Source organism: Anomalospiza imberbis, chromosome 3 (assembly GCF_031753505.1).
Source record: "Anomalospiza imberbis isolate Cuckoo-Finch-1a 21T00152 chromosome 3, ASM3175350v1, whole genome shotgun sequence".
Taxonomy (NCBI): Eukaryota; Metazoa; Chordata; class Aves; order Passeriformes; family Viduidae; genus Anomalospiza; species Anomalospiza imberbis.
Window position 1 is genome coordinate 101,205 of NC_089683.1, and position 20,536 is coordinate 121,740.

Consider the following 20,536-nt stretch of genomic DNA (forward strand, 5'->3'; position numbering starts at 1 on the left):
TTCTCTGGGAGTCTTATTTCTGCCATCCAAGATCTCCCAGATGGCATCTTGCCTCACTTACAAATCTCCTTGGTCTCCTGTATTCCCAGGGTCCTTCTTCAGCACTGTTCATGTTCTCTGTTACATTCTCTGCTCTGTCTGAGCTCCCTGCTTACCTGTAGTGTGCACCTCCCTGCCCACACCCTACACACTGTCCACAGGATCTCTGGCAGCAGCTCTGTCCTGCTCACAGCCTGCATTCCTCCTGCAGTGGAGCTGAAGGGCTGCTGGAGCAGGCACGGGAGTGGGAGCAGTCTGGGGAGTACGCCAGGGCAGTGGACTGCTACCTGAAGGTGCGGGATCCCAGCAACAGTGTCCTGGTGGAGAAGTGCTTACTGAAGGTACTGTCAGGGGCTGGGATTCTCTTCGCCTGCTCTTCTGCCTGGGAGCTCTTCCCACCCTGAGTGCACCTCAGAGACCTGTGTCACTGCAGGGCTCAGGAGAGCCTGCAGGGCTGAAAGCCTTCATAGCTGTTCTCTTGAGCCATGACAGGCTGTGCTTATCCTGCATGGTGCTCCCTCCCTTGCTCTGGCACCTCTGCCTGTGGCAGGGCCATGTCTGTGTGCCCACAGCTCTCTGCACTGCAGAGCTGCACTCTGTGACTCAGCCCTTGCTAGAGGAGCACCTTCCTGTGCTCCATGCCACCAGCCTTTGTGCTGTGTTCGTGCTCATTCTTCTCACTCACACCCGTGTCCTTGTCCCAACTTCAACAGCAATTATGTCCTTGTCTGATCTTCTCCCCTGTGTGAAACTAGCTGGGCTTTGCTCCTCTGACTTGTCAAAACGACCTGCCATTTCTCCCTTTTTTCCATCATTCAGGTGCTTCCAACTGTCTGTCTTTTAGCTGGAACTGAGCACTTCCCAGCTTCATCCCACTCTCCCACCATTTTTATCAATTGAGATGCTGACAATTTCTCTTCACAGGCTGCTGAGTTGGCTGTGAAATTCTTGGATCAGTCACAGAGCATGGAAGTGACACGGACAGTGGCTCCTCAGCTGGTGGCCATGAAGAAATACAGCATGGTGAGGACTGGCTCCTGCCCCCAGGGCTGCTGAAGAAGCAGTGACATTGGAAGGGAGAGCTCTGTCCAAGGGAAGCAGGTCTGGTCACATCCTGGGGTGACGGGATGGATGGCCTTATCTAGAGGTAGGCCATGCAGAATTTTCAGGGAGGACGAAAGAGGGGAATGAATCAAGTCCTGGAAAAGTGTGAGAGAGACAGGCTTTGGGAGAAGGCAGGAAGCAGAGGAGAGGCTTATCTTTTGGGAAGAGACTTTCTGTTGTGTCTGTGTGGTGGTCCAGCACCAGCTTCAGCCTGGGATACAGAGAACCCTTGGGGTTTTGTCTCCCATGGAACTGTCTCTGGCCCTGCAGGCAGCTGAGCTCTACCTAAACTTGGACCTCATCCAAGAAGCTATTGATGCCTTCATTGAAGGGGAGGAATGGAGCAAAGCCAAGCACACAGCCAAGGAGTTTGACCCCAGGTATGCCTTGAGCTTTGCAAACTACACCCTTTTTGTTCCCCCTCCCACCCCCAGCTGGTCCCTTGTCCTGTCCTCTCCTGTCCTGTTGCCCCTAGGTTTCCTGGATTCTCCCCACAGTGGCTTTCCCAGGCTCAACAGGGTACATTCTCCACAGCCACCCTTCCCAAGCCATGTGACATTCTGACACTTCTCTATTGCCACACATCCCACAGAAACTGTTATCCCCTTTGGTTTCACCCCTATTCCTATCTCCCTTTCCCTTGCCATAGCTCTGTGCATGCACTTCCTTCTGAAAGCCCTGTGATCCCTTGTTCTCCTCACATATTATGTTGTGCAGAGCTGCTTAGACCCTTTCCTTCCCCGTCCATCTGTGCACCAGCAGCCTGCTAGCAAGACATAGCACAGCTGCAAGTCTGCTAGTTCCAAAGCTGAATCCAGCCTCTGCACTGCTGCAAGACATGAGTCATGCTGCCTTATGGGATTCTTTCTACCCACAGGTCAGAGGAGTACGTGGACCAGCGTTATAAGGAGTATTTAAAAAAACAAGGAAAGGTGGATTCGGTATGTCTGTGGGATGTCTCTCAGGCTAGGGAGTGATGTCAGGACCTGTGCAGATCCTGGGGCCTTTCTCATGGGCCTTTTGCCTGACTATGAGTATGAGTGAGAAGTCTGTATGTGCCTGTGAGCCATGGCTACTGCATGCCAGACCACAGAATCATAGAAGGGTTTGGCTGGGAAAGGACCTTAAAGCTTACCTCAAGCTCATCTCATTCCACCTCCTGCTTTGGACAGGGACACCTTGCACTAGACTGGGTTGCTCCAAGCACACATTGCTAGGTCATGTCCAATTTGTTGTCCACCAGCACCCCCAAATCCTTCTCCTCTGGGCTGCCCTCCATCCATTCTCCACCCAGGCTGCATCTGTGCATGGGGTTGCTCTGACCCAGGTGCAGCACCTGTCACTTGTTGACCTTCATAAGGTTCACATGGGCCAAACTCCTCAGCCTGACCAGGTCCCTCTGAGTAGAAGATGGGTCACACAGGCTCTGTGATTTCATGCCGTGAAGGGGAAGAGACTGTGTCTGGGAAAAAAAGACATGGGTGACCTGATGCTTGTGTGGATGTGAGTAGGAAGCCTGGCCTGCACAATGAATTTATGGCTGTTTCCATCCTCAGCTGGTGGGAATTGATGTCGTGGCAGCTCTGGATATATATGCAAAGCAGGAGCAGTGGGAAAAGTGCCTGGAGGTCGCAGCTAAGCAGGTGAGTGCTTTTGTGTGCCCTCAGGGACAGACCTGGGGTCCTGGAACCCTGCAGTGGGTGGGCAGCATGGAGAGCCACTGCAGGGGCTCAGGAAGTACCACACCACTGTCCCCATCGTGGCCAGTGAGGCTGAGTGGGGAAGTGCTAGAACCTGGAAGCATATTGTGTTTAAATTTTGTGATTAATGGAGCATTGGAAGAAGCTAAATGAGTTGTTTGGGCTGGAAGTAATTGGTACCATGGAAACAGGGATTTGTAGAAGAAAGCCTTCTTTCTTTATGTTCTTGAGAGCGGTGGTGTCAGTCAGAATGAAACATCCTAGTCAGAAAAGCAAATCTGACATTTTTTCAGTTTTACTGACCTGAAACTAACAAAATTACCTCAGCAGAGTAATAAAATGGAGAAAAGCAAAATGAAACTGTTTTACAGTGCTCTTTCAAGGCAGTAACAGGAGAAGACAGCTCTCAATTACCAGGATGTATTTTGAGGGATGGTTTGTATTCAGTGGTTATTGATTGGTGATTGGTTATTAAACAGTTACTGGTTAAGTGGTTGTTGATCATGGAGGTAACCAAGGGCAGGCAGTTCTTTGGAGTGAGATATTGGTTCAGATAGAATAACAGGGCAGCCTTGGTAACAGCATCTGCAGTTAGTAAGGGATATCACAACTTGTCACTCAGGCCAGCTGAAGCCTTGGAAAAGCACTGGGAATGTCTGGGACTGGCTTTATAACTTTGGTTCCAATAACCTAAGTTTGGATTCTACTAGAGTGAACTTGATGTCTCTTTGACTTGGGCTTCTCTGTGATGCAGATGGTCTCTGTTGAAGTCATTGTTCTCTTGGGAGGCTCCCCTGTTGATATGCTGCTTATCAGGAGCCACAAAGAATAACTGCACGCTCCATGTGATGGGAAAGACTCTGTTGTGTTGGGCACCACAAGGCCACATTGAGTCTAAGGAGATCTTGGTGTCTGCTCGTGCCTCCAAGAGAGCATTGGCATGACCCTTTTCTGTAACCAGTGCAGAATATAATCACTGTGACTCAGCTCTACAGTGATTATACAGCAAAAGTGGTACATTTATCAAAACAGGTCACATACCAGACTTAACCTTTATCCCTAGCTATACTGAACGTGGTGCTTCACCAGCACCCATCTGGCTGTTGGAGTTTGGACATCTGCTGGGACACTCGTCTTTCTTGCATAATAAACTTGCTCCCATTGCTCAGTTTTTAACAGGATTGCATATTTTGTGCCATTTTCTTCCTCTGATTACTATATTTATGCATATGTGAAGCAGTTCTTTCCTCACTCGAATTTCTGTGAGGCCAACAGCAGTCCTCAGCAGTGTCTATGGGGTCAGCACAGGTATGAGAAGCACTCTAAGGTGGCCTGGAGCTGTTGGCAGCGTGTGGGTAATGGACTAGAGCAGCTTTGTAAATGACAAACGTCTTCACCCAGGGTTTTAGTTACTTTCTGTGTTAGACTAAGGGCTGCTTTACAGTTGGTATCCTTGTTGACACATAATAGAGGTGCTGCATCCTTCAGGTGTTTGGCAAGTGTTGGGCAGCTGCAAAACAGCTGTATTTGCGTGTGTGGAGGATCAGCACAGCATCAGCCAGCCAAGATAAAGGTGTCAGTATGGCCCAAATCAAACCCCAGGTGTGCTTAGGGCAGTCTGGCTCTGATTACCTGTTTCACCTTTTGGGACTCAGGTGTGTGGCGTTGTGCACACATGGCTGAATCCATCCCCACCAAGTTCATCAGTCTCGTGCTGCTGCTTTCTGTGTGTCTTCTCCAGAGCTATCAGGTCCTGCACAAGTACGTGGCTCTGTATGCAACACACCTGATCTGTGAGGGCTCCTGGGACAAAGCCCTGCACCTGTACGTCCTGCACGGAGCACCTGCCAACCCACAGGTAAGGAGGGCATCCCCAGGTGGGCTGTTCAGTGTGCTGTGATGTGCTGCATGAGTCAGGCTCCCAGCCTGAGCTGGGATTGCCTCGTGTTCAGCGTGCCCAGCCCTGCAGTGGGTTCTTCCAGAGGGCTGAAGGAAATCTCCTGGCATGTTCTCCACGGGAAGGAGAAGGGAAAGTTGAGTGTTTGTGTTTGTTTTGAGCACCTTGAGCCCCAAGTTCAGAACAAAAGGAGCCATTTGCCTCTCTGAGAGCATTGGCTGCAGGAAGCATCCTTCCAGCCTTCCCTGTTTGCCTGCCTTGTCCCCAGCCCCCCTTGCAGCCAGTGACCTGCAGCACTGCCCCTCTGCAGCCGTTTTCTTGGCCTGTGCTTGGCAGCAGGAGAGTCTGCTGCAGACTCTGGAGTCTTCTGACTCCTCATCTGTCTCCTTCCACACCTGTCTCCTTTTCGTTGCAGAATTTCAACATCTACAAGCGTCTTTTTGTGGAGATGATGAATGCTCCTGGCATGAACTGTGCTGAGGCGTACTCCAGCTGGGCTGAGCTGCGAGACGTGCTCCTTGCTCTGGTGAGTGTGGCTGCTCGCTGCCTGCTCAGCTCCAGCCAGGGGGTCTCGACTGAACAGGAAGAAGAACCAGTCTCTCAACAGGTGACATGGACAGTGGTTTTAGAACACAAGCTAAGAGTAAAGAGCTGGCAGTGTGGACAGAAAACAGGACAGAAAACAGGATCCTGGGAAGTGGATGTGGCTGAGCAAGAGAAGGCAGAGGAGGAGACCCTGTGCTCCAGGCCAAATCCTAGGAGTGGGTCTGGACACTGGCCCTCGCAGAGCTGCAGGTGTCACTTGACATGGGACCTGTTGTGATGTCCTCTTCTCGTCCTAGCCCACATTCAGCAGCTTGCATGGGGAAAGCACAGAGCTACTGAGCCTGGAAAATATTAATTCTTCCCATGGATGCTTAGAGCCTTCTGCTCCTCAGCTCCTCGTTCCTATCCAGAGCACCTCAGCCAGAGCCATGACTGCCTAATCTCTGTTTCTGTCCCTACTGCGAGCATAAGCAAAATCAAAAAATCCTCACCCCTGCTTCCAGAGCCGGCTGTTGTTGCAGTACTGGTGACTCTCCCTAGCTTCTACAGCCTCCTTCCTTCAGCATGCTTTCAGCTCCAGAGCACCCAAAGCCCAGCCCTTGTCCAATCCCAGAGGTGTCTGGATAGTTCAGATCCTTCTCTCTCCCAACTTCCCTGTCTCATGTGGATGAAGAGTGCCCTCGTGCTCTCCTGCTCTCAGTTCCTCTCATTTTCTCTTCTCAGTGTGAAAACTTTGTGAAGTCCAGCGAGGCAAACACTGCAGCACACGAGGAGTTTGAGAGGATGCTGCTGATTTCCCACTACTGCGCCACCCGCTCCGCCGCGCAGGGCCTGAAGCAGCTGGTGAGGCTTTGGAGTTCCTCTGCCAGGTCACCACCCAGAGTGGGGAACCCCATGGGGATCTGCAGGTTCGGGGCTATTCAGAGGTTACTATTCCACTTCACAAATCGCCCATCGTGGATGCATGAGAATGGGACTGCAGTAATCTGGGAGCCCACCACTAGCAGGTGGGAATGTGGGTGGAGTTTCCTGCTTACCGTGGGTACTGTCCCAGCCACTGTGGCTGAGCTGTAAACCAGGGGAGGAGCTGTTCCTTGTGCTTGGCATGACTTGTGAGAGTGGAGGTGCCAGTAGAAAATTAGGAATCACAAAAAATCTGATCTTCCCGAGAGAGGGATGGCTTCCTCTCTGCTCTCCTGGGCTCCAAGAGCTGCTGGGCTTCACACGTGGTCTTCGGAGCAGATCATCTGCTCAGGGCTTCAGCAGGTATTGGTCCTCTGTGCTGGGCCTCTTGGGGGGCTTTGGGAGCTCATGGACCTGTGTGGGGGCATCACAAGGCCCTGTGACTGTTTTGGAGTCTCGTGTGCACTGGGATTTGTTCTTGGCCTCCCTGCTGAAGTCTTGATCCATGTGGGATTGTGGAATTGTTCCAGAGCTCTGGATGGATGTGGTACTAGAATTGTGATGGAGAAGGCTGGGAAAAGGAAAAAAAACCCAGTGAAAGCCACAGGGAAGACCGGGACTTCCCCATGGCTGTATGTGTGGATGTTGGGGGTCCAGAGACATGTCAGACAGCAAGAGCCAAGTCTGATGTCTTGGAAACCTGTACAGATCTCCACAACTGGGCAATGTTGAAGGGCTGGGCAGTCTATTTGGGACCAGAATATAATATGAAGAAGGGGGGGCCTTGACAGTTCTTCTGTGACAATGGGTATCTGGCAGCAGAAAAGTGAAATTACCCTTCAATTCCTCACCCCTGCTCCAAATTTTTTACATAATTGCATACAAGAAAAAAAATTATTGAGACTGTGGCTGGAATAGGTTTGTTGGAGAGGCTGGAGAATTTCCATTCCTCGAGATGGTCTAAACCTGACCAGGCATGTTCCTGAACCAGGCATGTAGCTGCCTCTGCTTTGACTGGGACTAGGGGCAGGATTTGGGAACTGCCAGCAATGTCAAGCCTTCCATTCTCACCTGTTTTGTGACTTAGATGGGGGATGTTTCGGTGTGGCTTCTTGTGAAAAATAGCAAGCCTTATAAAGCAGAAGAATTTCACCCTCAGGTGACAGTCCATGTGTTCTGTAGTGAGGGAACTCAGGGTCAGGACTGAGGTTTTTGACCTTTTTTACCTGTAGGACATGTGTGAGTGCAGAGTCCTTGCTGTGAGTCTGGGGTGATCTCATGAGATCCCTTCCAAGCTGTTTTCTCTTTGCTGAATTGTTGTGTCTTTGCTGTCCCCTGTGCCCCAGGACACCGTGGCTGCCCAGCTGTCCATTTCCCTGCTGCGCCACACAGATCTGCTCCCTGCAGACAAGGCTTTCTACGAGGCTGGGATGGCTGCCAAGGTAAGAGCTACCTGCCTCTGCACCAGAGAAGGACACAGGACACCCTGGGCTCAGGGATTCTCGACTTTATCTTCCCAAATCCTTCCTTGGCTGCTGGGCTCTCGCTGGAGGCTGTTCCTCGAGCAGCTGGCCAGACCTCAGCCAGTGAGCAGATGGGACCTACAGACCCAGGGGTGCAGAGAGGCCATGTTATGGCTCTGTCAGTGTGCATGTGAGGCTGTTCAGCTCTGCTCTGCATCACCCAAGTGTCTGACAGTCTGCCTGGGAGCTGTGATACGTGGCAAGGACAGCAGCATGTCCTTCCTGCCTGAACCTGGCTGTGCAATAATAGAACCATGGCATGGTTTAGGTGGGAAGGGACCTTAAAGCTCATCTTGTTCCATCCCCTGCCATGGGCAAGGGCACCTTCCACTAGAGCAGGCTGCTCCAAGTCCCATCCAGCCTGGTCATATGCCTGTCTCCATTCTGTGGGACAGCCTGAGCTGGCTGGACACTATGGCACAGAGCCACATCCTTCCTAGCCGTGGCTCTGGGAGAAGAGCTGGCTGTGAGGATGAGCTGCCCAGTCTCACTCGGGGTTCCTCTCCATACCAGGCAGTCAGCTGGGAGAGCATGGCATTTGTCTTCCTGAACCGCTTCCTGGACCTCTCAGATGTGAGTATGGTCTGTGGGGGAGGGAGGGCTGGCTCTCTGAAATGGCAGTGGCATTGCCATTACTGCCACAGGGCCACTACAGACCCCCAGACGGGCCAAGGCACACCTGAGGCTCCTGCAGGGCAGCACATTGGAGATGTACTGGTGGAGAGAGCCCCCAGACCCCACTCAGTGTGTGCCTGGAGCAGGGGGCACCCTCACACTCCCTGTGGGAGGACCTGCCATGCAGGGACCTGCACAGCCCTGGCCAAGTCACCCTTGGCATGCCAATGCCACCGAACACGTGGCAGCAAAGAGCACATTGGCCTGACAATGTAGGCCTGAAATCCTCATGGCTGCAGATGCCATTACAGCTTTCAGGGTGATCTCACTCAAGTTGTTCGAAGGGAAGAAAGACTGCTTGGGAGGTGGAGGCCATGGCCCAGTGCTTTGGCCACTGTGACACAGGACTCAGGAGTCCCCTCAGTCCCTTGCTTGTCCAGCGGGCTGGCCACCAGAAACACTCCTCACTGTGCCGGGCTCTCAAGTGCTGTCAGCAGCAGCTGGGGGAAAACAAAAACACCCGATTACATCTTTCCTTTCTTCAAGGCCACCTGAACAGGGCAGAGTCTGAGAGACACTGCAGAGTGTGGTCATGGATGACAGGAGGGCCTGGTCACCACAGCACCAACAGGCAGGGGCCTCCTGGCCATGAATTGTACTGTGAGCTCTACAACTGGCATTGCCCGGTGCTCTACCCCTTCTTTCCAGGCCATTGAAGAGGGGAACCTGGATTCCTTGGACCATTCTGATTTTCAGAAGACAGACATTCCCTTTGAAGTGCCCCTTCCAGCCCATCAGCACGTGCCTGTGAGTGTCACCTGTCTTCTTCAGCTCCTGGGAGCAGTGGTGCTGCTTCAGGGCACTCTGAACCGGGACTGGGGTGGGGCTGGGATTGCAGAGGCTGCAGGGGATGGAAACGGACCCAGAACCGGCACCTTCCGCCTGTCCCTCCACTGCGAGCACGCGCGCACATGCACAGATGTGCACACAGCTGCGTACACAAACACGTGTGCACAGACGTGTTGCACACACAAACACACACACTCACACAAACACACCCGTGTACACACACACACACATACCTGTACACACACAAACACACCCGTGTACACACACACACACATACCTGTACACACACAAACACACCCGTGTACACACACACACATACCTGTACACACACAAACACACATACACACACCTGTGTACACACACACACCTGTGTACACACAAACACACACACATACCTGTACACACACACACACACACACACCTGTGTACACACACACACCTGTGTACAAACACACACATACCTGTACACACACACACACACCTGTGTACACACACACACATACCTGTACACACACACACACACCTGTGTACACACACACACACCTGTACACACACAAACACACACACACACACCTGTGTACACACACACACCTGTGTACACACAAACACACACATACCTGTACACACACACACACAAACACACCTGTGTACACACACACACCTATCACACACACACACACACCTTTACACACACAAACACACCTGTGCACACACACACACCTGTGCGCACACAAACACACACAGACACATACCTGTACACACACACCTGTACACACACTCACACACACACCTGTGTACACACACTCACACACAAACACACCTGTGTACACACACACCTATCACACACACACCCCTTTACACACACAAACACATACGCAAACACACAAACACACCTGTGTACACACACACCTGTGTACACACAAACACACACACATACTTGTACACACACAAACACACACAGACACACATCTGTACACACACACCTGTACACACACTCACACACCTGTGTACACACAAACACACACATACCTGTACACACACTCACACACCTGTGTACACACACTCACACACACACATACCTGTACACACACACCTGTGTACCCACACACACACACCTGTGTACCCACACACACACACCTGTGTACACACACACACACATACCTGTACACACACTCACACACACACATACCTGTACACACACTCACATAGCTGTACACAGACACACCTGTGTACACGCACACACCTGTGTACACACACTCACACACTCACACACCTGTGTACACACACCAACACACACACACACCTGTGTACCCACACACACATACCTGTGTACACACACTCACACACACACACACACCTGTGTACACACACACCTGTGTACACACAAACACACACACACTCACACACACATACCTGTACATACTCACTCTCCCTCTCTCTCTCATGCTCCCCAACACACACCCCCGCTCAACCCCTGATGTGCACCATGCACGCGTGTGCTGTGCGCACCACGCACGCGTGTGCTGTGCGCACCACGCACGCGTGTGCTGTGCGCACCACGCACGCGTGTGCTGTGCGCACCACGCACGTGTGTGCTGTGCGCACCATGCACGCGTGTGCTGTGCGCACCATGCACGCGTGTGCTGTGCGCACCACGCACGTGTGTGCTGTGCGCACCACGCACGTGTGTGCTGTGCGCACCATGCACGCGTGTGCTGTGCGCACACCATGCACGCGTGTGCTGTGCGCACACCACGCACGCCTGTCCTGCTCTCCCATGTGCTCCCTGCTGCAGTGGGCATGCAGCCTGGCCGCAGCATCCCAGTTGCAGGCCTGGCACTGGCCTTTGCCCGCAGGAGGAGCAGCGGGAGGAGGTGAGGGACTGGGTGCTCACCGTGTCCATGGACCAGCGGCTGGAGCAGGCGCTGCCGCAGGATGAGCGCGGCACCTTCGAAGCCTCTCTGGTGGCAGCGGGGACCGGGGTGCCCTCCCTGCCCTGTGTGCTAACAGGTAAGCTCCAGGCCCGCTCACTCAGACTAGAGATGACACGGTGCCGTGCAGGAGTCAGAACGTGCTGCAGGGTGGGTCTGGCAGGAGGTCTGGGCTATGCTGTAAGAGCAGTGGAGGGACTGTGTGGCTGTGGGGAACCAGCTCTGCTGGAGGAGATAAGGGAGGGCTTTTTTACTGTGGGGGTGAGTGATCTGGAACAGGTTGCACAGAAATTGAGAGACAGTCATCCTTAGACAGTCAAAAGCTGTCTGGACACAGCCCTGGGCTGGGGTGGCCCTGCCTGAGCAGGGAGTTGAACCGTACAGAGCCCAGAGCAATTCTGACCCCAGCCACTCTGTGGTTGAGTGATGGCTCAGGCTGGCACAGCTCTCCTGGGGGCTCCAGGCTGGCCGGCACAGACAGTCGAGAATGGGCAGCATCTGGCCCTGCTCTGCAGTGCAGGACTTAAAAGGGTCAGAGAAGGGGAGCAGGAGTGGGCCACCAGGAACAGGGCCATGGCTCTGAAAATCAGAAGCTGAGTGCCATTGTTGGACCTACTCACTTGGGTGTCATTGCCCAAGGGCAGTTCAGCCTTAATCTTCATCTGATCCCCCCACTTTGAACACCCCTTCTTCATTTTGGTCTCCTGGAGACCAAGGCAGCATTATTCCCCGCAACACACTGTGCTGTTGGGGCAGCCCCAGCTGCAGCACAGGGAAGGGGTGCACCAGATGGGGCTCAGCTTGTTCTGAATGTGTCACTTTGTGCCCAGGGTACCCAGTGCTAGGAAACAAGATTGAGTTGAGGCCAGGCCGAGAAGTGAAGAAGGATGCATGGTACAAATTCGTGATGGCTGTCAAGGTGAGCCAGAACCCCCAGGCAAGAGAGACAGGCTGTGGGTGGGGTTCAGCCGCTCATGCTGACAATGCAGCATCCTTCTGGGCGAGTCATTGTCCCAGGGCAGTTTACTGCACTCTCCTGACAGTGCTGCTTGGTGGGGATTACCAGGCCCGGTCCTGCCAGCTCACGAGGTGCCTTCAGGCAGGGGGCAGGGGGCAGGGGGTGCTCCCTTCCAGTGCCAAGGCCTCTCTCTTTCTGCAGACGTCCCACAGCCCTGCGGGCCAGGATGTGATCGAGTTCCTCCGACGGTGGTGTGGGGGACTCCCAAGCACCAGCTTCTCATTCCAGTGAGCAGGACTGTGCAAGCCTTCAGGCCTGTTCCTCAGCACCTTCCACATCCAATAAACATGTTATCTCAGCCCTGCAGTGCTCCTGTTTGCCAGGGGATGCTGGGCTCAGAACACTGCAGCTGCTGGGCACAGGGCTGCAGCCCCTGTACGTGTCTCAACCCCAACGTCCGTGGATGACTTCCACACTGAGGCCACGGCTCTGTCAACTTCCCTGTGCTTGGGGAGTGGCAGGCACAGGGATGGGCTCAGAGTGGCCACACTGTCCTTCTCTTGGCACACCGTGCTCACAACCAGCACTCACCTGGCAGAGCCACTCAGAACAGCCAGTATGGAAAGGAAAAGTTTGTTTATTCAAGAAAACTAGAGATCCACACCAAAGGGACTCTTCCCCTTCTGTTCCCTGATATGTTTGAGCACAGGCACAGCCACCTGCCCAGCCTGCAATGGCACCAGGCCTTGGGCCCCAGCACCTCTGCCCACCCCAGTCACTGCTGACGGGAACCAACAGAGCCTTCAGCACACCAGGAAGGGCCAGGCAGCTTGGGGAGAGGATGGGAGAGCATCTGGGGCCCACGGCACCTGCGGCCCTGCAGGGTCTGTCCCAGGTGGGGTGGTGGAGCTGGGGGGATGGGGCAAGGCACACCCTCACCGCTGCAGCCCACTGCAGCAGGTGTGACAGCACCTTGCCCCTGACCTTGCTGGGTCACAGCACTCCTGCAGCAGCACCTGGGAGCAAAGGAGCAGTGTCAGTGCCAGACTGTGCTGCAGGGCCCAGCATCACTGACTCGTCTGCCATGTCCCTAGGAAGAGGTGTTTTGGGGGGGACTGGTGTGGGCACGGGCCCTCTTGATGGCAGAGCCTGCTCCCCCATCCCAAGCACGGCCCACATGGTGCACTCACCTCTGCAGCTATGCAGGAGACTCAGCAAGTCCTGCCAGGAGCTGCTGCCTCTCACGGAGTGGCTTCTCCATTGCTGTACTTGGCCTGGCCAGCTAGAGAGGAAAAAAAAAAAGACAAAAAGAAGTGTAGGGTGGCAAGGACATGTGATGGGCAGTGCTCACACACAAAAAAGAACAGGCCTGGCTGCCAGGAGGATGAAGAAAGGGTCCCTCTGCAACTCCCCATGAAGGGGTGCTGGTCTGGCACTTAGGCTGGCTAGAAGAGGTTCCAACTTAGCATCCCTCCTATTGCTGCCTCCTTGTTCCCAGCAGAACCCAGCACCTTACAAATGCAGCACAAAGGCAGCAATCATGGGGGAGATCTGTCCAGCTCAGTGGGGCGTACCTGCTCTTTGCCATAGCTGTGTGCACAGGGCCCGATGCCCTGGAAGACGAGAGCCACCAAGCAGCACCTGCCCGAGAGCACGGCTTCTGCAGCTGCCAGCAGCAGGGAGGGGAACCAGAGGGCCAGGGCTGTGTCCTGCGGAGCAGGGGTCACAAGAACGTGGGCACTGCACCAGGCTGGCTGAACACACTCGGCAGAGACTATGTGGACAGCAGGGGAAAGAAGGGGGAGAGGGAGAGAGAAGGGAAGCAGGAGGGAGAGCGAGAGTGAAAAGAAAGACAAGAGGAAGGAGAAAGAGGCTGATGGGAGGAGAGGGGCTGTGCAGTGACGCTGCAGACTCACGTAGATGCGCGTGGTGTTGAAGGGACAGTCGTTGGTCGCGATGGCTGCACGGGCGTCTGCGGGCAGCGCGGAGCTGTTGCAGCCCCGGACCAGGTGCGTGCCCCGGCTGTGCACCGTGAGGGCGATGGCCAGCGCCAGCCCCACGCTGCACGCGGTGGACAGGAGGCAGTTCAGCAGAGAGACGCTCAGCAGGGTCCAGTGCTGCAGGCGGCAAGAATACGAGCGGGACTGGCATGAGCCCGGGGAAACGCTCGGGCCGGGCACGTGTGTCTCTGCAGAACTGCTCCCCCGAGGGAGCACACACGATCTCTTGCCTCCTCCAGGACGGCTCGGCCTTGCCCTCGGATGAGGCTCTCGAACCTTTCGCATCCTTCCAGCCCTTGTGAGCTCGGCACCGCTGGACGCCCCTTCTCTCGGGCTCCGTGGAGAGCAGGCTCCGCCGGAGCCGCAGTCCAGCCCAGCGCACCCCGCCCCGTGTCCGTTCACCCTGCGAGCCCACGCGGGACCCCCGACCCGGCGGCAGCTTCGCCCACGGAAGCGCTTCTGCCCGAGCACGGCGCTCCCACCCTCCCGGAGCGGCCGGCGGGGCCGAGCCGGGGACAGGCGGCACCTGCAGCGCCGGCGGCCGCCGCCGACGCGGAAGGAGCCCGCGGGGCCAAGGTCCAGGGGAGCGGCTGCCGGCGGGGCAGAGCCGCGCCGAGGCCCCCCCGCCTGCCCGGCCGCAGCCCCGCACTCACCAGGACGGCCCGGGACAGGTTGTGCGACACCAGGATGGCGACGATGCCCGCGGCGATGCTCTGCGGGGAGACCTGCGCTCAGCAGGGCCCGGGCAGGGCAGGGCCCGGGCAGGGCAGGGCCCGCCGCCCCCCGCCCGGTCCGGCCGCGCTCACCAGCAGCCCCGAGCACACCGACACCACGTTGGCCGCCGCGTACTCGGGGGTGACGGCGCGGCGGGCGCCGGCCACGTGCCGCAGCACCGAGCCGTGCACGATGGCGCCCAGCACGAGGCTGCCGTGGCCCAGCACGATCAGCCCCAGCCCCGTGCGCATCAGCCGCCGCGGCTCCGCCAGCGCTCCCGGCCCCCGCCGCCCCCCGGCCATGGCCGCCGCCGCCGAGCGCCGCTCGCACCGCCCCGGGGCAGGGACGGGCGGCTCGGCCCGGCCGCCCCGCCCCGCCCCGCCCCGCCCCGCAAGAGGCGGCACTCGCGTCTTTACAAAACAGTTTATTAAAAATAGGAAATGATAGAAATGAGATGCAGGAGCCGCGGCTCAGCCCCGCCGCGCGCCAGGACGACGCAGGACCCCGGGAGCGCTGCAGGCCCGGCAGTCCCCGGTAAGGGCCGGGGGCTGCAGGGGCCGCGGGGCCGCAGCCCGGGGCCAGCACACGCCGTGGCCCCGGCGGGTGCGAACCAGTAAACAAAGTGCAGCCGGCGGCGGGAGCAAAGCGCCGGGCGGGGAGGAGGGACGAGCCCGGCCACCCCTGGGCCCATGGCGCGGGACTGGGGGGAGTGACCGGGGGTGCAGGGCTTAGGGGCTCACCCCTGCTTACCTTTAAATTAAAAAAAAAAAAAAAAAAAAAAAAAAAGAAACAAAAAAAAAAAAAGAAAGAAAAAACCCATTTCTGTGCTGTGCAAAAGACACTTTGTACAATTCAAACAGAACAAACTCCATGCACATGAGTGGGGCTGCAGAATGCCCCAAGCCAGGCCTCAGCTCCGCAGCACAACCTGGCAAATCCCAACAAAAACAGGGCTGGAAATAATACTGATGCGCAAAGTCCCCTTTAGGAGGCGGGCAGGGAGGACTGTCGATGAGCCCAGCCACGGCACATGCAGGATGAGCTTCCAAGCACTGCAGCTGGGGTCTTGCGGATGCCCGACAGCAGTGGGCAGACACAGATGGGCCGCAGCAGCGAGGCCACACTGGCTGCCCAGGAGCCACGGGGCTAAGATGACACAGTCACGGCCGTCAGGGCTCCGTTCCGAGTGTAGTAGAACTTGCTGAATGCCTCTTCAAGTAAACAGGTGAGTCTGCTCTGGTCAGCCTGGGGAGAACAAGGACAGTGAGGGGTAAACCCCATCCACTCAAAGCTGAGAGCATGGCTGGAGACCCCCAGGGCAGGGACCTGGCTTATTTCTCCTGCATCATCACCCCAAAAAGGGCATAAACCATTGGATGCTGCGGAAGGAACACAGGCCCATAGCCCTCCCTGAGCCCCTGCTTACCTCGCTGATAAATCCAAGCTGGACCAGTTCAGCTGCCAGCTCCTGGATGTTGTCATCTGCAACACAAGGAAAGGTGTCAGTCCTTGGTCCCAGTGTGCAGCTGGCCCCAGTGCCCCTCGGCAGGGGCAGAAGGGGGTACTTACTGGGCTGAAGGTCACAGCTCAAGTGTCGATTCAACTTATCTTCCAGTTTCAGCAGCAGTGTCAGCTGCAGGGCAAAGAAATTCTCATGAGGGATTGCAGTCCTGCAGGCTGCCACGGCAAGCCCAAAACAACCCTAGAAATGCCCCCTGGGATGGGAACCACCCCTCCAGAGCCCCACGGGGATCTAAGAGAACAGCCACAGCCGGTGTCATCCTGGATGGTGCAGCTGGCAGCACCATCCTGCGCTGAAAGTCTGGACCCGAGGGTGGGCCCAGGTGCCAGGTCAGCAGCAGGAACAGGCCTGGGTCAGGCTCTGGGTCCTGATGCTGGCAGCTGCAACAGTGCAGGGTTACCCCAGGCACCAGCAGCACCTCAGAGCCATGAGCCCTGCACAGCTGCCTCGGCCTCCCCCTACTCAGCCAGACGTAGAAACATACGTGGTGCTTCACCCCCTCCTCCACGGACTCGATGTTGCACTGCATCAGCACCACCTGGAACAGAGGCACAGAGCCCATCAGCAGCTGCCCACAGCCCTGCCTGGCGATGGGGGAGCGAGGCCGAGCCCTGCCTTTACCTTGCGGGTCTCCACCTCAGCGGGCTCTGGAGTTGGGGTTTTCACTGACGGGGGGGCAATGGGAGACTTCACCACGACCTGCTGGGGCTGCTGGGGTCGTGGCATCCCAAAAGCTGTGAGGGGATAGATTCCATTCCTACAAGGAAGGAGCAGCATCTCAGGTTATACCTCTCCAGAATTTTTCCAGTCTCACACACAATGGAAGGTGTCCTAAAAAATCCCTCTCACCTCACATCCTCCAGGAACTTGTCCAGCTCCAGTGCTGGAGATTGTGAGAAGCTGGAAAACAAAATGTCCTGAGATGAGGAATCGTCTCACAGTACCATCCACTCAGGTCTCTTGGGGTGCAGTTTTAAATCCCCATGTCCTGGGCTGTGTCCACAGGCAGGATGGCTATGGGCTATATATAAGCTGGTGTGACAAGCTCTTACCTTCCCTTAAGGACATAACTATCTACAGGAGCTAAGGATGAGGCAGCAGTTATGGCAGAGCCAGTCTCACATCCCTCAGAACAGGGCAATGCAGTTATTTGGAGGGTGGCCCAGTGACACTGTTCTGGTGAGCTGTTTCACAAACACCTGCCATACCAGGTCCCTGGATGCAACAAACACTTGGAAAAGCCAAACCCCTGTCTCAAGGCTGCTCTGAAGCATTCCCGAGATGAGGTAAGGACTGCAAAACTGCTGCAAGCCTGACAGGATGTCCTCAAGTGCTTTATGGGCTGCACACCTGCCTCAGCTCCCAGACCACTCTCCAGCTCCTCCCAAATCCCCAGTAGTTGGGATCATCCCATGCTCTATCACAACAGTAGTTTTCAATAAAAATTTATAATTTTTTTTTCTAGCAGCTTGGTTTGCACGGCAGTCTGATGAAACGTCCAGAAATGATGCTGACATTTCAAGTGATCGCTGCTTTCTTTTCCTTTTCCAGCACCTCTGAGGTATGGCACTACCAAAAAGCCAGTTCCAGGCTGGCACCCATCGACAGCCATGCCTGCAGAGACTGACATCCCATGCCTGTAAGGATCTCTCTTGTACAGCTTTGGTTGTTCACTTGTTGTCCTCCACTTTGAAACTGTATCAAAAACATTCCAAAAGAAATTTCATACTACATTTCCTAGCACCATGACAACTGGAGTGTCAGCTTTAGGAAGGGTCCCTATGGCTCAGAGAGCAGCTTATATGGACAGAGCTGTTCTTCCTTGTCACCTTGGTTACTCTTGTTCAGCAGCCTGAGCATCCCAGAACTCTGTGCTCCCCTGGAAGCACCCTAGGCTCCTCTGGGAATACAGTATTCACATCTTAGTCTTCAGCTAATCCCCAGACTAGCCAAGGCTTTGCTATCCAAAATGTACATCACTTGTTTGGCACCCTGCTTGCTCCATATATATTACAGGCACTCCCTTGGCAGGCCACCCCTACAGTGTAAGTAGTGCTGCGTGTCACTGACAGCTGCCTCAACTGCCTTTCCCTGTGCATAGTGCAGAATAAGATGCTCCATCAGGAGAACACTGAGGAACCCTTTCTGTGAAGAGAGAAAGTGACTCCCTCTGGCTCATCTGTGATTGGTCAGAGCACCTTCCCAAACTGTTCAGCCATGTTTTGCTGGGGACTGCTCCAGCTACAGCATGTTCATTTCATCTGTCCATTTGGGGAACAATTCATCTCAGCTGCACAGAATCTACTCCCAGGAAACAGGCTCAAGGTCTCCTTCCACCCAGGAATGACCCTCCCCAGAAATGTGTGTGCCCAGACAGTGACTGCTCCTTCACCTCCAGCTCCACCAGCTCCCATTGGCACCCAGTCAGTGGGGAAACACCAACACTGGGGTGCTGGGCAGAGTCCCAGTGCTCACACCAGTGCCCCAACACTGCTCCCCTGATCAGGCACACCATGGGGACTCACATCATCTTGACTCCTTCCCTGTCCTCATGATTGATCTCTGCCAACACTGCGTTCATGTCGAGGTTTTTGGTCATTTCTTCTAAAGCATTTTCAGGAATCATATCTATTAAAAAAAAAGGAGTAACTTGGAGCAATTGCAGTTCCTCTCCAGCCCTAGAAAAGCAATGAAAAGTGCAGAGGCCTTATGCTCTCTGATGCTCTCAGAGCAGATCGGACAGCACAGCCCTCCCAGCCCCACAGCTGTGTCCGACAGCCAGGGACCTGCAGAGCAGCAGGGCATGGGGAGGGGCGTTCCCAGGGTGCCAGCTCGCTGGGGTGAGCACTGACAGCTCAGCAAAGCTCTGCAGAGCCCTGACCCACGTGGGGACGTGGCTCCCAGGGCTCTGTACTCACGCTGGTGCCCAACGATGCAGTGAGCAGCCAAGAGCTTCAGCGATGGCACCTCAAACAGCGCCGGGTGGAACAGGAGCTCCCGGGCCGTGGGGCGCCTGCCAGGGTCCTGCTCTAGACACTTCTGAATGAACTCCTAGAGAAAAAAACCTACATGAGATAACCAGCAGCAGCAGCAGAGCAATTCAGGGCACCGAGCCCCGTGGCTCACCCGCTGCAGGGGGTCCTCCAGCAGCTGGATGGCACTGTTGATGGCCTCCTGCGGCACATAGGATGACTCCCCGTTCCCCTGGATCTCCAGCACTGCCATCTGCAAACACAGAGCAGAGCATCAGACTCCACTGGGAGTGACAGGCTGCATGGGAGACAGGCTCAAGGAGACCACTGCCAAGCATGAGATCACCACAGCCAAGCTGTTTGGGGTACTTAAGGTCACATTTGGAAAGGCAGAGAGAATGGCTGCCTCATTACAAAAGCTTGCTCCTAATACCCCAAGACTGCCAGGGAGCCCTGGGAACTCTGCCAGCAACAACCTGGACAGTAAGTGTCTCCATTTTGAACCTCATGATCCATTGGCCTGTTATTCTGTTTGATAATTCCATAATGAAACAGTGACTGGATCACTGCCAGGATCTGACAGTGTCCCTTCTGGCTGTGTGAATAGCTCTGCATCGCAGAACAAGAGCAAGCACACAACACATCAAGAATGGGCTCCAGACAACTACACAGACACTAATTCCCAGCTAGGAAAGGCTGGAAAACATTGCAGAGAATGTCTCTGCATTCAGCTTAAGTTTTGTTTCCTAAAAGTTGTATCTTTCCACAGTTCTCTTCCTGCTTCACTAATGGAATGTGCGGCACAGGTTGAGGGCTCCTTGTGTTGGTTCTTTCAGACAATTCTTCTCAGAAAATACTCCTGACCACAGCTGCCATTACTTGGACTTGGACCTACTGACTGCAAGGACAGAGGAAGCATGAAGCTGCTACGACCAGGTATGTCAGACTCGCATCAACTGCAACCAGCACCTCTATCAGATGGGCACGGGCTGGCCCAGACAAAGTGACAGACTACAGCTGTCCTCTGCTCCAAACAGCCCAGGCACTGGTCACATACATGGACATTACCTAACAGTCTGCAGCAGTGACTATTCCCTCCAGCCAGTGAGTCTGAATTCAGGACTGGCCAAGACTTGCTAAGTAATTCATTACCCGACAGGAATTTTGGGAAGAACTGCAAATCCCTGAGCCATTTACTTCTTATTGAGGCACCTGGGGGAGCCTCCATAGGGACACCTCCAAGGCAAAGTGCACTTGGCTCTG

At 55.2% G+C, this 20,536-nt stretch overlaps 3 protein-coding genes and 1 long non-coding RNA gene across 6 annotated transcripts in view; 1 reads left to right on the plus strand and 3 right to left on the minus strand.

Moving 5' to 3' along the window:
• Window positions 1-12,423, plus strand: part of IFT172 (intraflagellar transport 172) — a 39,462-nt gene extending 27,039 nt beyond the window's left edge. Inside the window, exons 35-48 of the mRNA XM_068183039.1 lie at window positions 251-380; window positions 964-1,062; window positions 1,414-1,523; window positions 2,021-2,084; window positions 2,700-2,786; window positions 4,585-4,701; window positions 5,156-5,266; window positions 6,010-6,129; window positions 7,536-7,631; window positions 8,226-8,285; window positions 9,036-9,134; window positions 11,033-11,186; window positions 11,938-12,026; window positions 12,267-12,423. Of these exons, the coding sequence (XP_068039140.1) occupies window positions 251-380; window positions 964-1,062; window positions 1,414-1,523; window positions 2,021-2,084; window positions 2,700-2,786; window positions 4,585-4,701; window positions 5,156-5,266; window positions 6,010-6,129; window positions 7,536-7,631; window positions 8,226-8,285; window positions 9,036-9,134; window positions 11,033-11,186; window positions 11,938-12,026; window positions 12,267-12,356 (1,426 nt within the window). The 3' untranslated portion in view covers window positions 12,357-12,423. The remainder of the gene's footprint in view (window positions 1-250; window positions 381-963; window positions 1,063-1,413; window positions 1,524-2,020; window positions 2,085-2,699; window positions 2,787-4,584; window positions 4,702-5,155; window positions 5,267-6,009; window positions 6,130-7,535; window positions 7,632-8,225; window positions 8,286-9,035; window positions 9,135-11,032; window positions 11,187-11,937; window positions 12,027-12,266) is intronic.
• Window positions 4,906-7,496, minus strand: LOC137470060 (uncharacterized). The gene is made up of 2 exons (XR_010996870.1): window positions 7,416-7,496; window positions 4,906-6,760 (listed from the first exon to the last, which is right to left on the minus strand). It is a non-coding gene; the product is annotated as an uncharacterized lncRNA (long non-coding RNA).
• A 263-nt stretch (window positions 12,424-12,686) lies between the features above and the next one.
• Window positions 12,687-15,113, minus strand: KRTCAP3 (keratinocyte associated protein 3). Its single transcript, XM_068183057.1, has 6 exons — window positions 14,872-15,113; window positions 14,719-14,778; window positions 13,982-14,182; window positions 13,640-13,774; window positions 13,256-13,347; window positions 12,687-13,081 (listed from the first exon to the last, which is right to left on the minus strand). Exons 1-5 carry the CDS (start codon window positions 15,079-15,081, stop codon window positions 13,264-13,266), a joined length of 690 nt encoding a protein of 229 aa, XP_068039158.1. The 5' UTR covers window positions 15,082-15,113; the 3' UTR covers window positions 12,687-13,081; window positions 13,256-13,263.
• A 75-nt stretch (window positions 15,114-15,188) lies between these two features.
• Window positions 15,189-20,536, minus strand: part of NRBP1 (nuclear receptor binding protein 1) — a 34,286-nt gene continuing 28,938 nt past the window's right edge. For 2 of the 3 annotated variants that reach the window (XM_068183041.1, XM_068183042.1), the window contains 9 exons: window positions 19,428-19,526; window positions 19,220-19,352; window positions 18,827-18,929; window positions 17,151-17,201; window positions 16,923-17,058; window positions 16,786-16,839; window positions 16,349-16,412; window positions 16,206-16,261; window positions 15,189-16,024 (listed from right to left, as the gene is read on the minus strand). In XM_068183041.1, the coding sequence (XP_068039142.1) occupies window positions 15,926-16,024; window positions 16,206-16,261; window positions 16,349-16,412; window positions 16,786-16,839; window positions 16,923-17,058; window positions 17,151-17,201; window positions 18,827-18,929; window positions 19,220-19,352; window positions 19,428-19,526 (795 nt within the window). In that variant the 3' untranslated portion in view covers window positions 15,189-15,925. Of the gene's footprint in view, window positions 16,025-16,205; window positions 16,413-16,785; window positions 16,840-16,922; window positions 17,059-17,150; window positions 17,202-18,826; window positions 18,930-19,219; window positions 19,353-19,427; window positions 19,527-20,536 lie in introns of all 3 variants that reach the window. The other variant, XM_068183040.1, reaches the window with a different exon arrangement.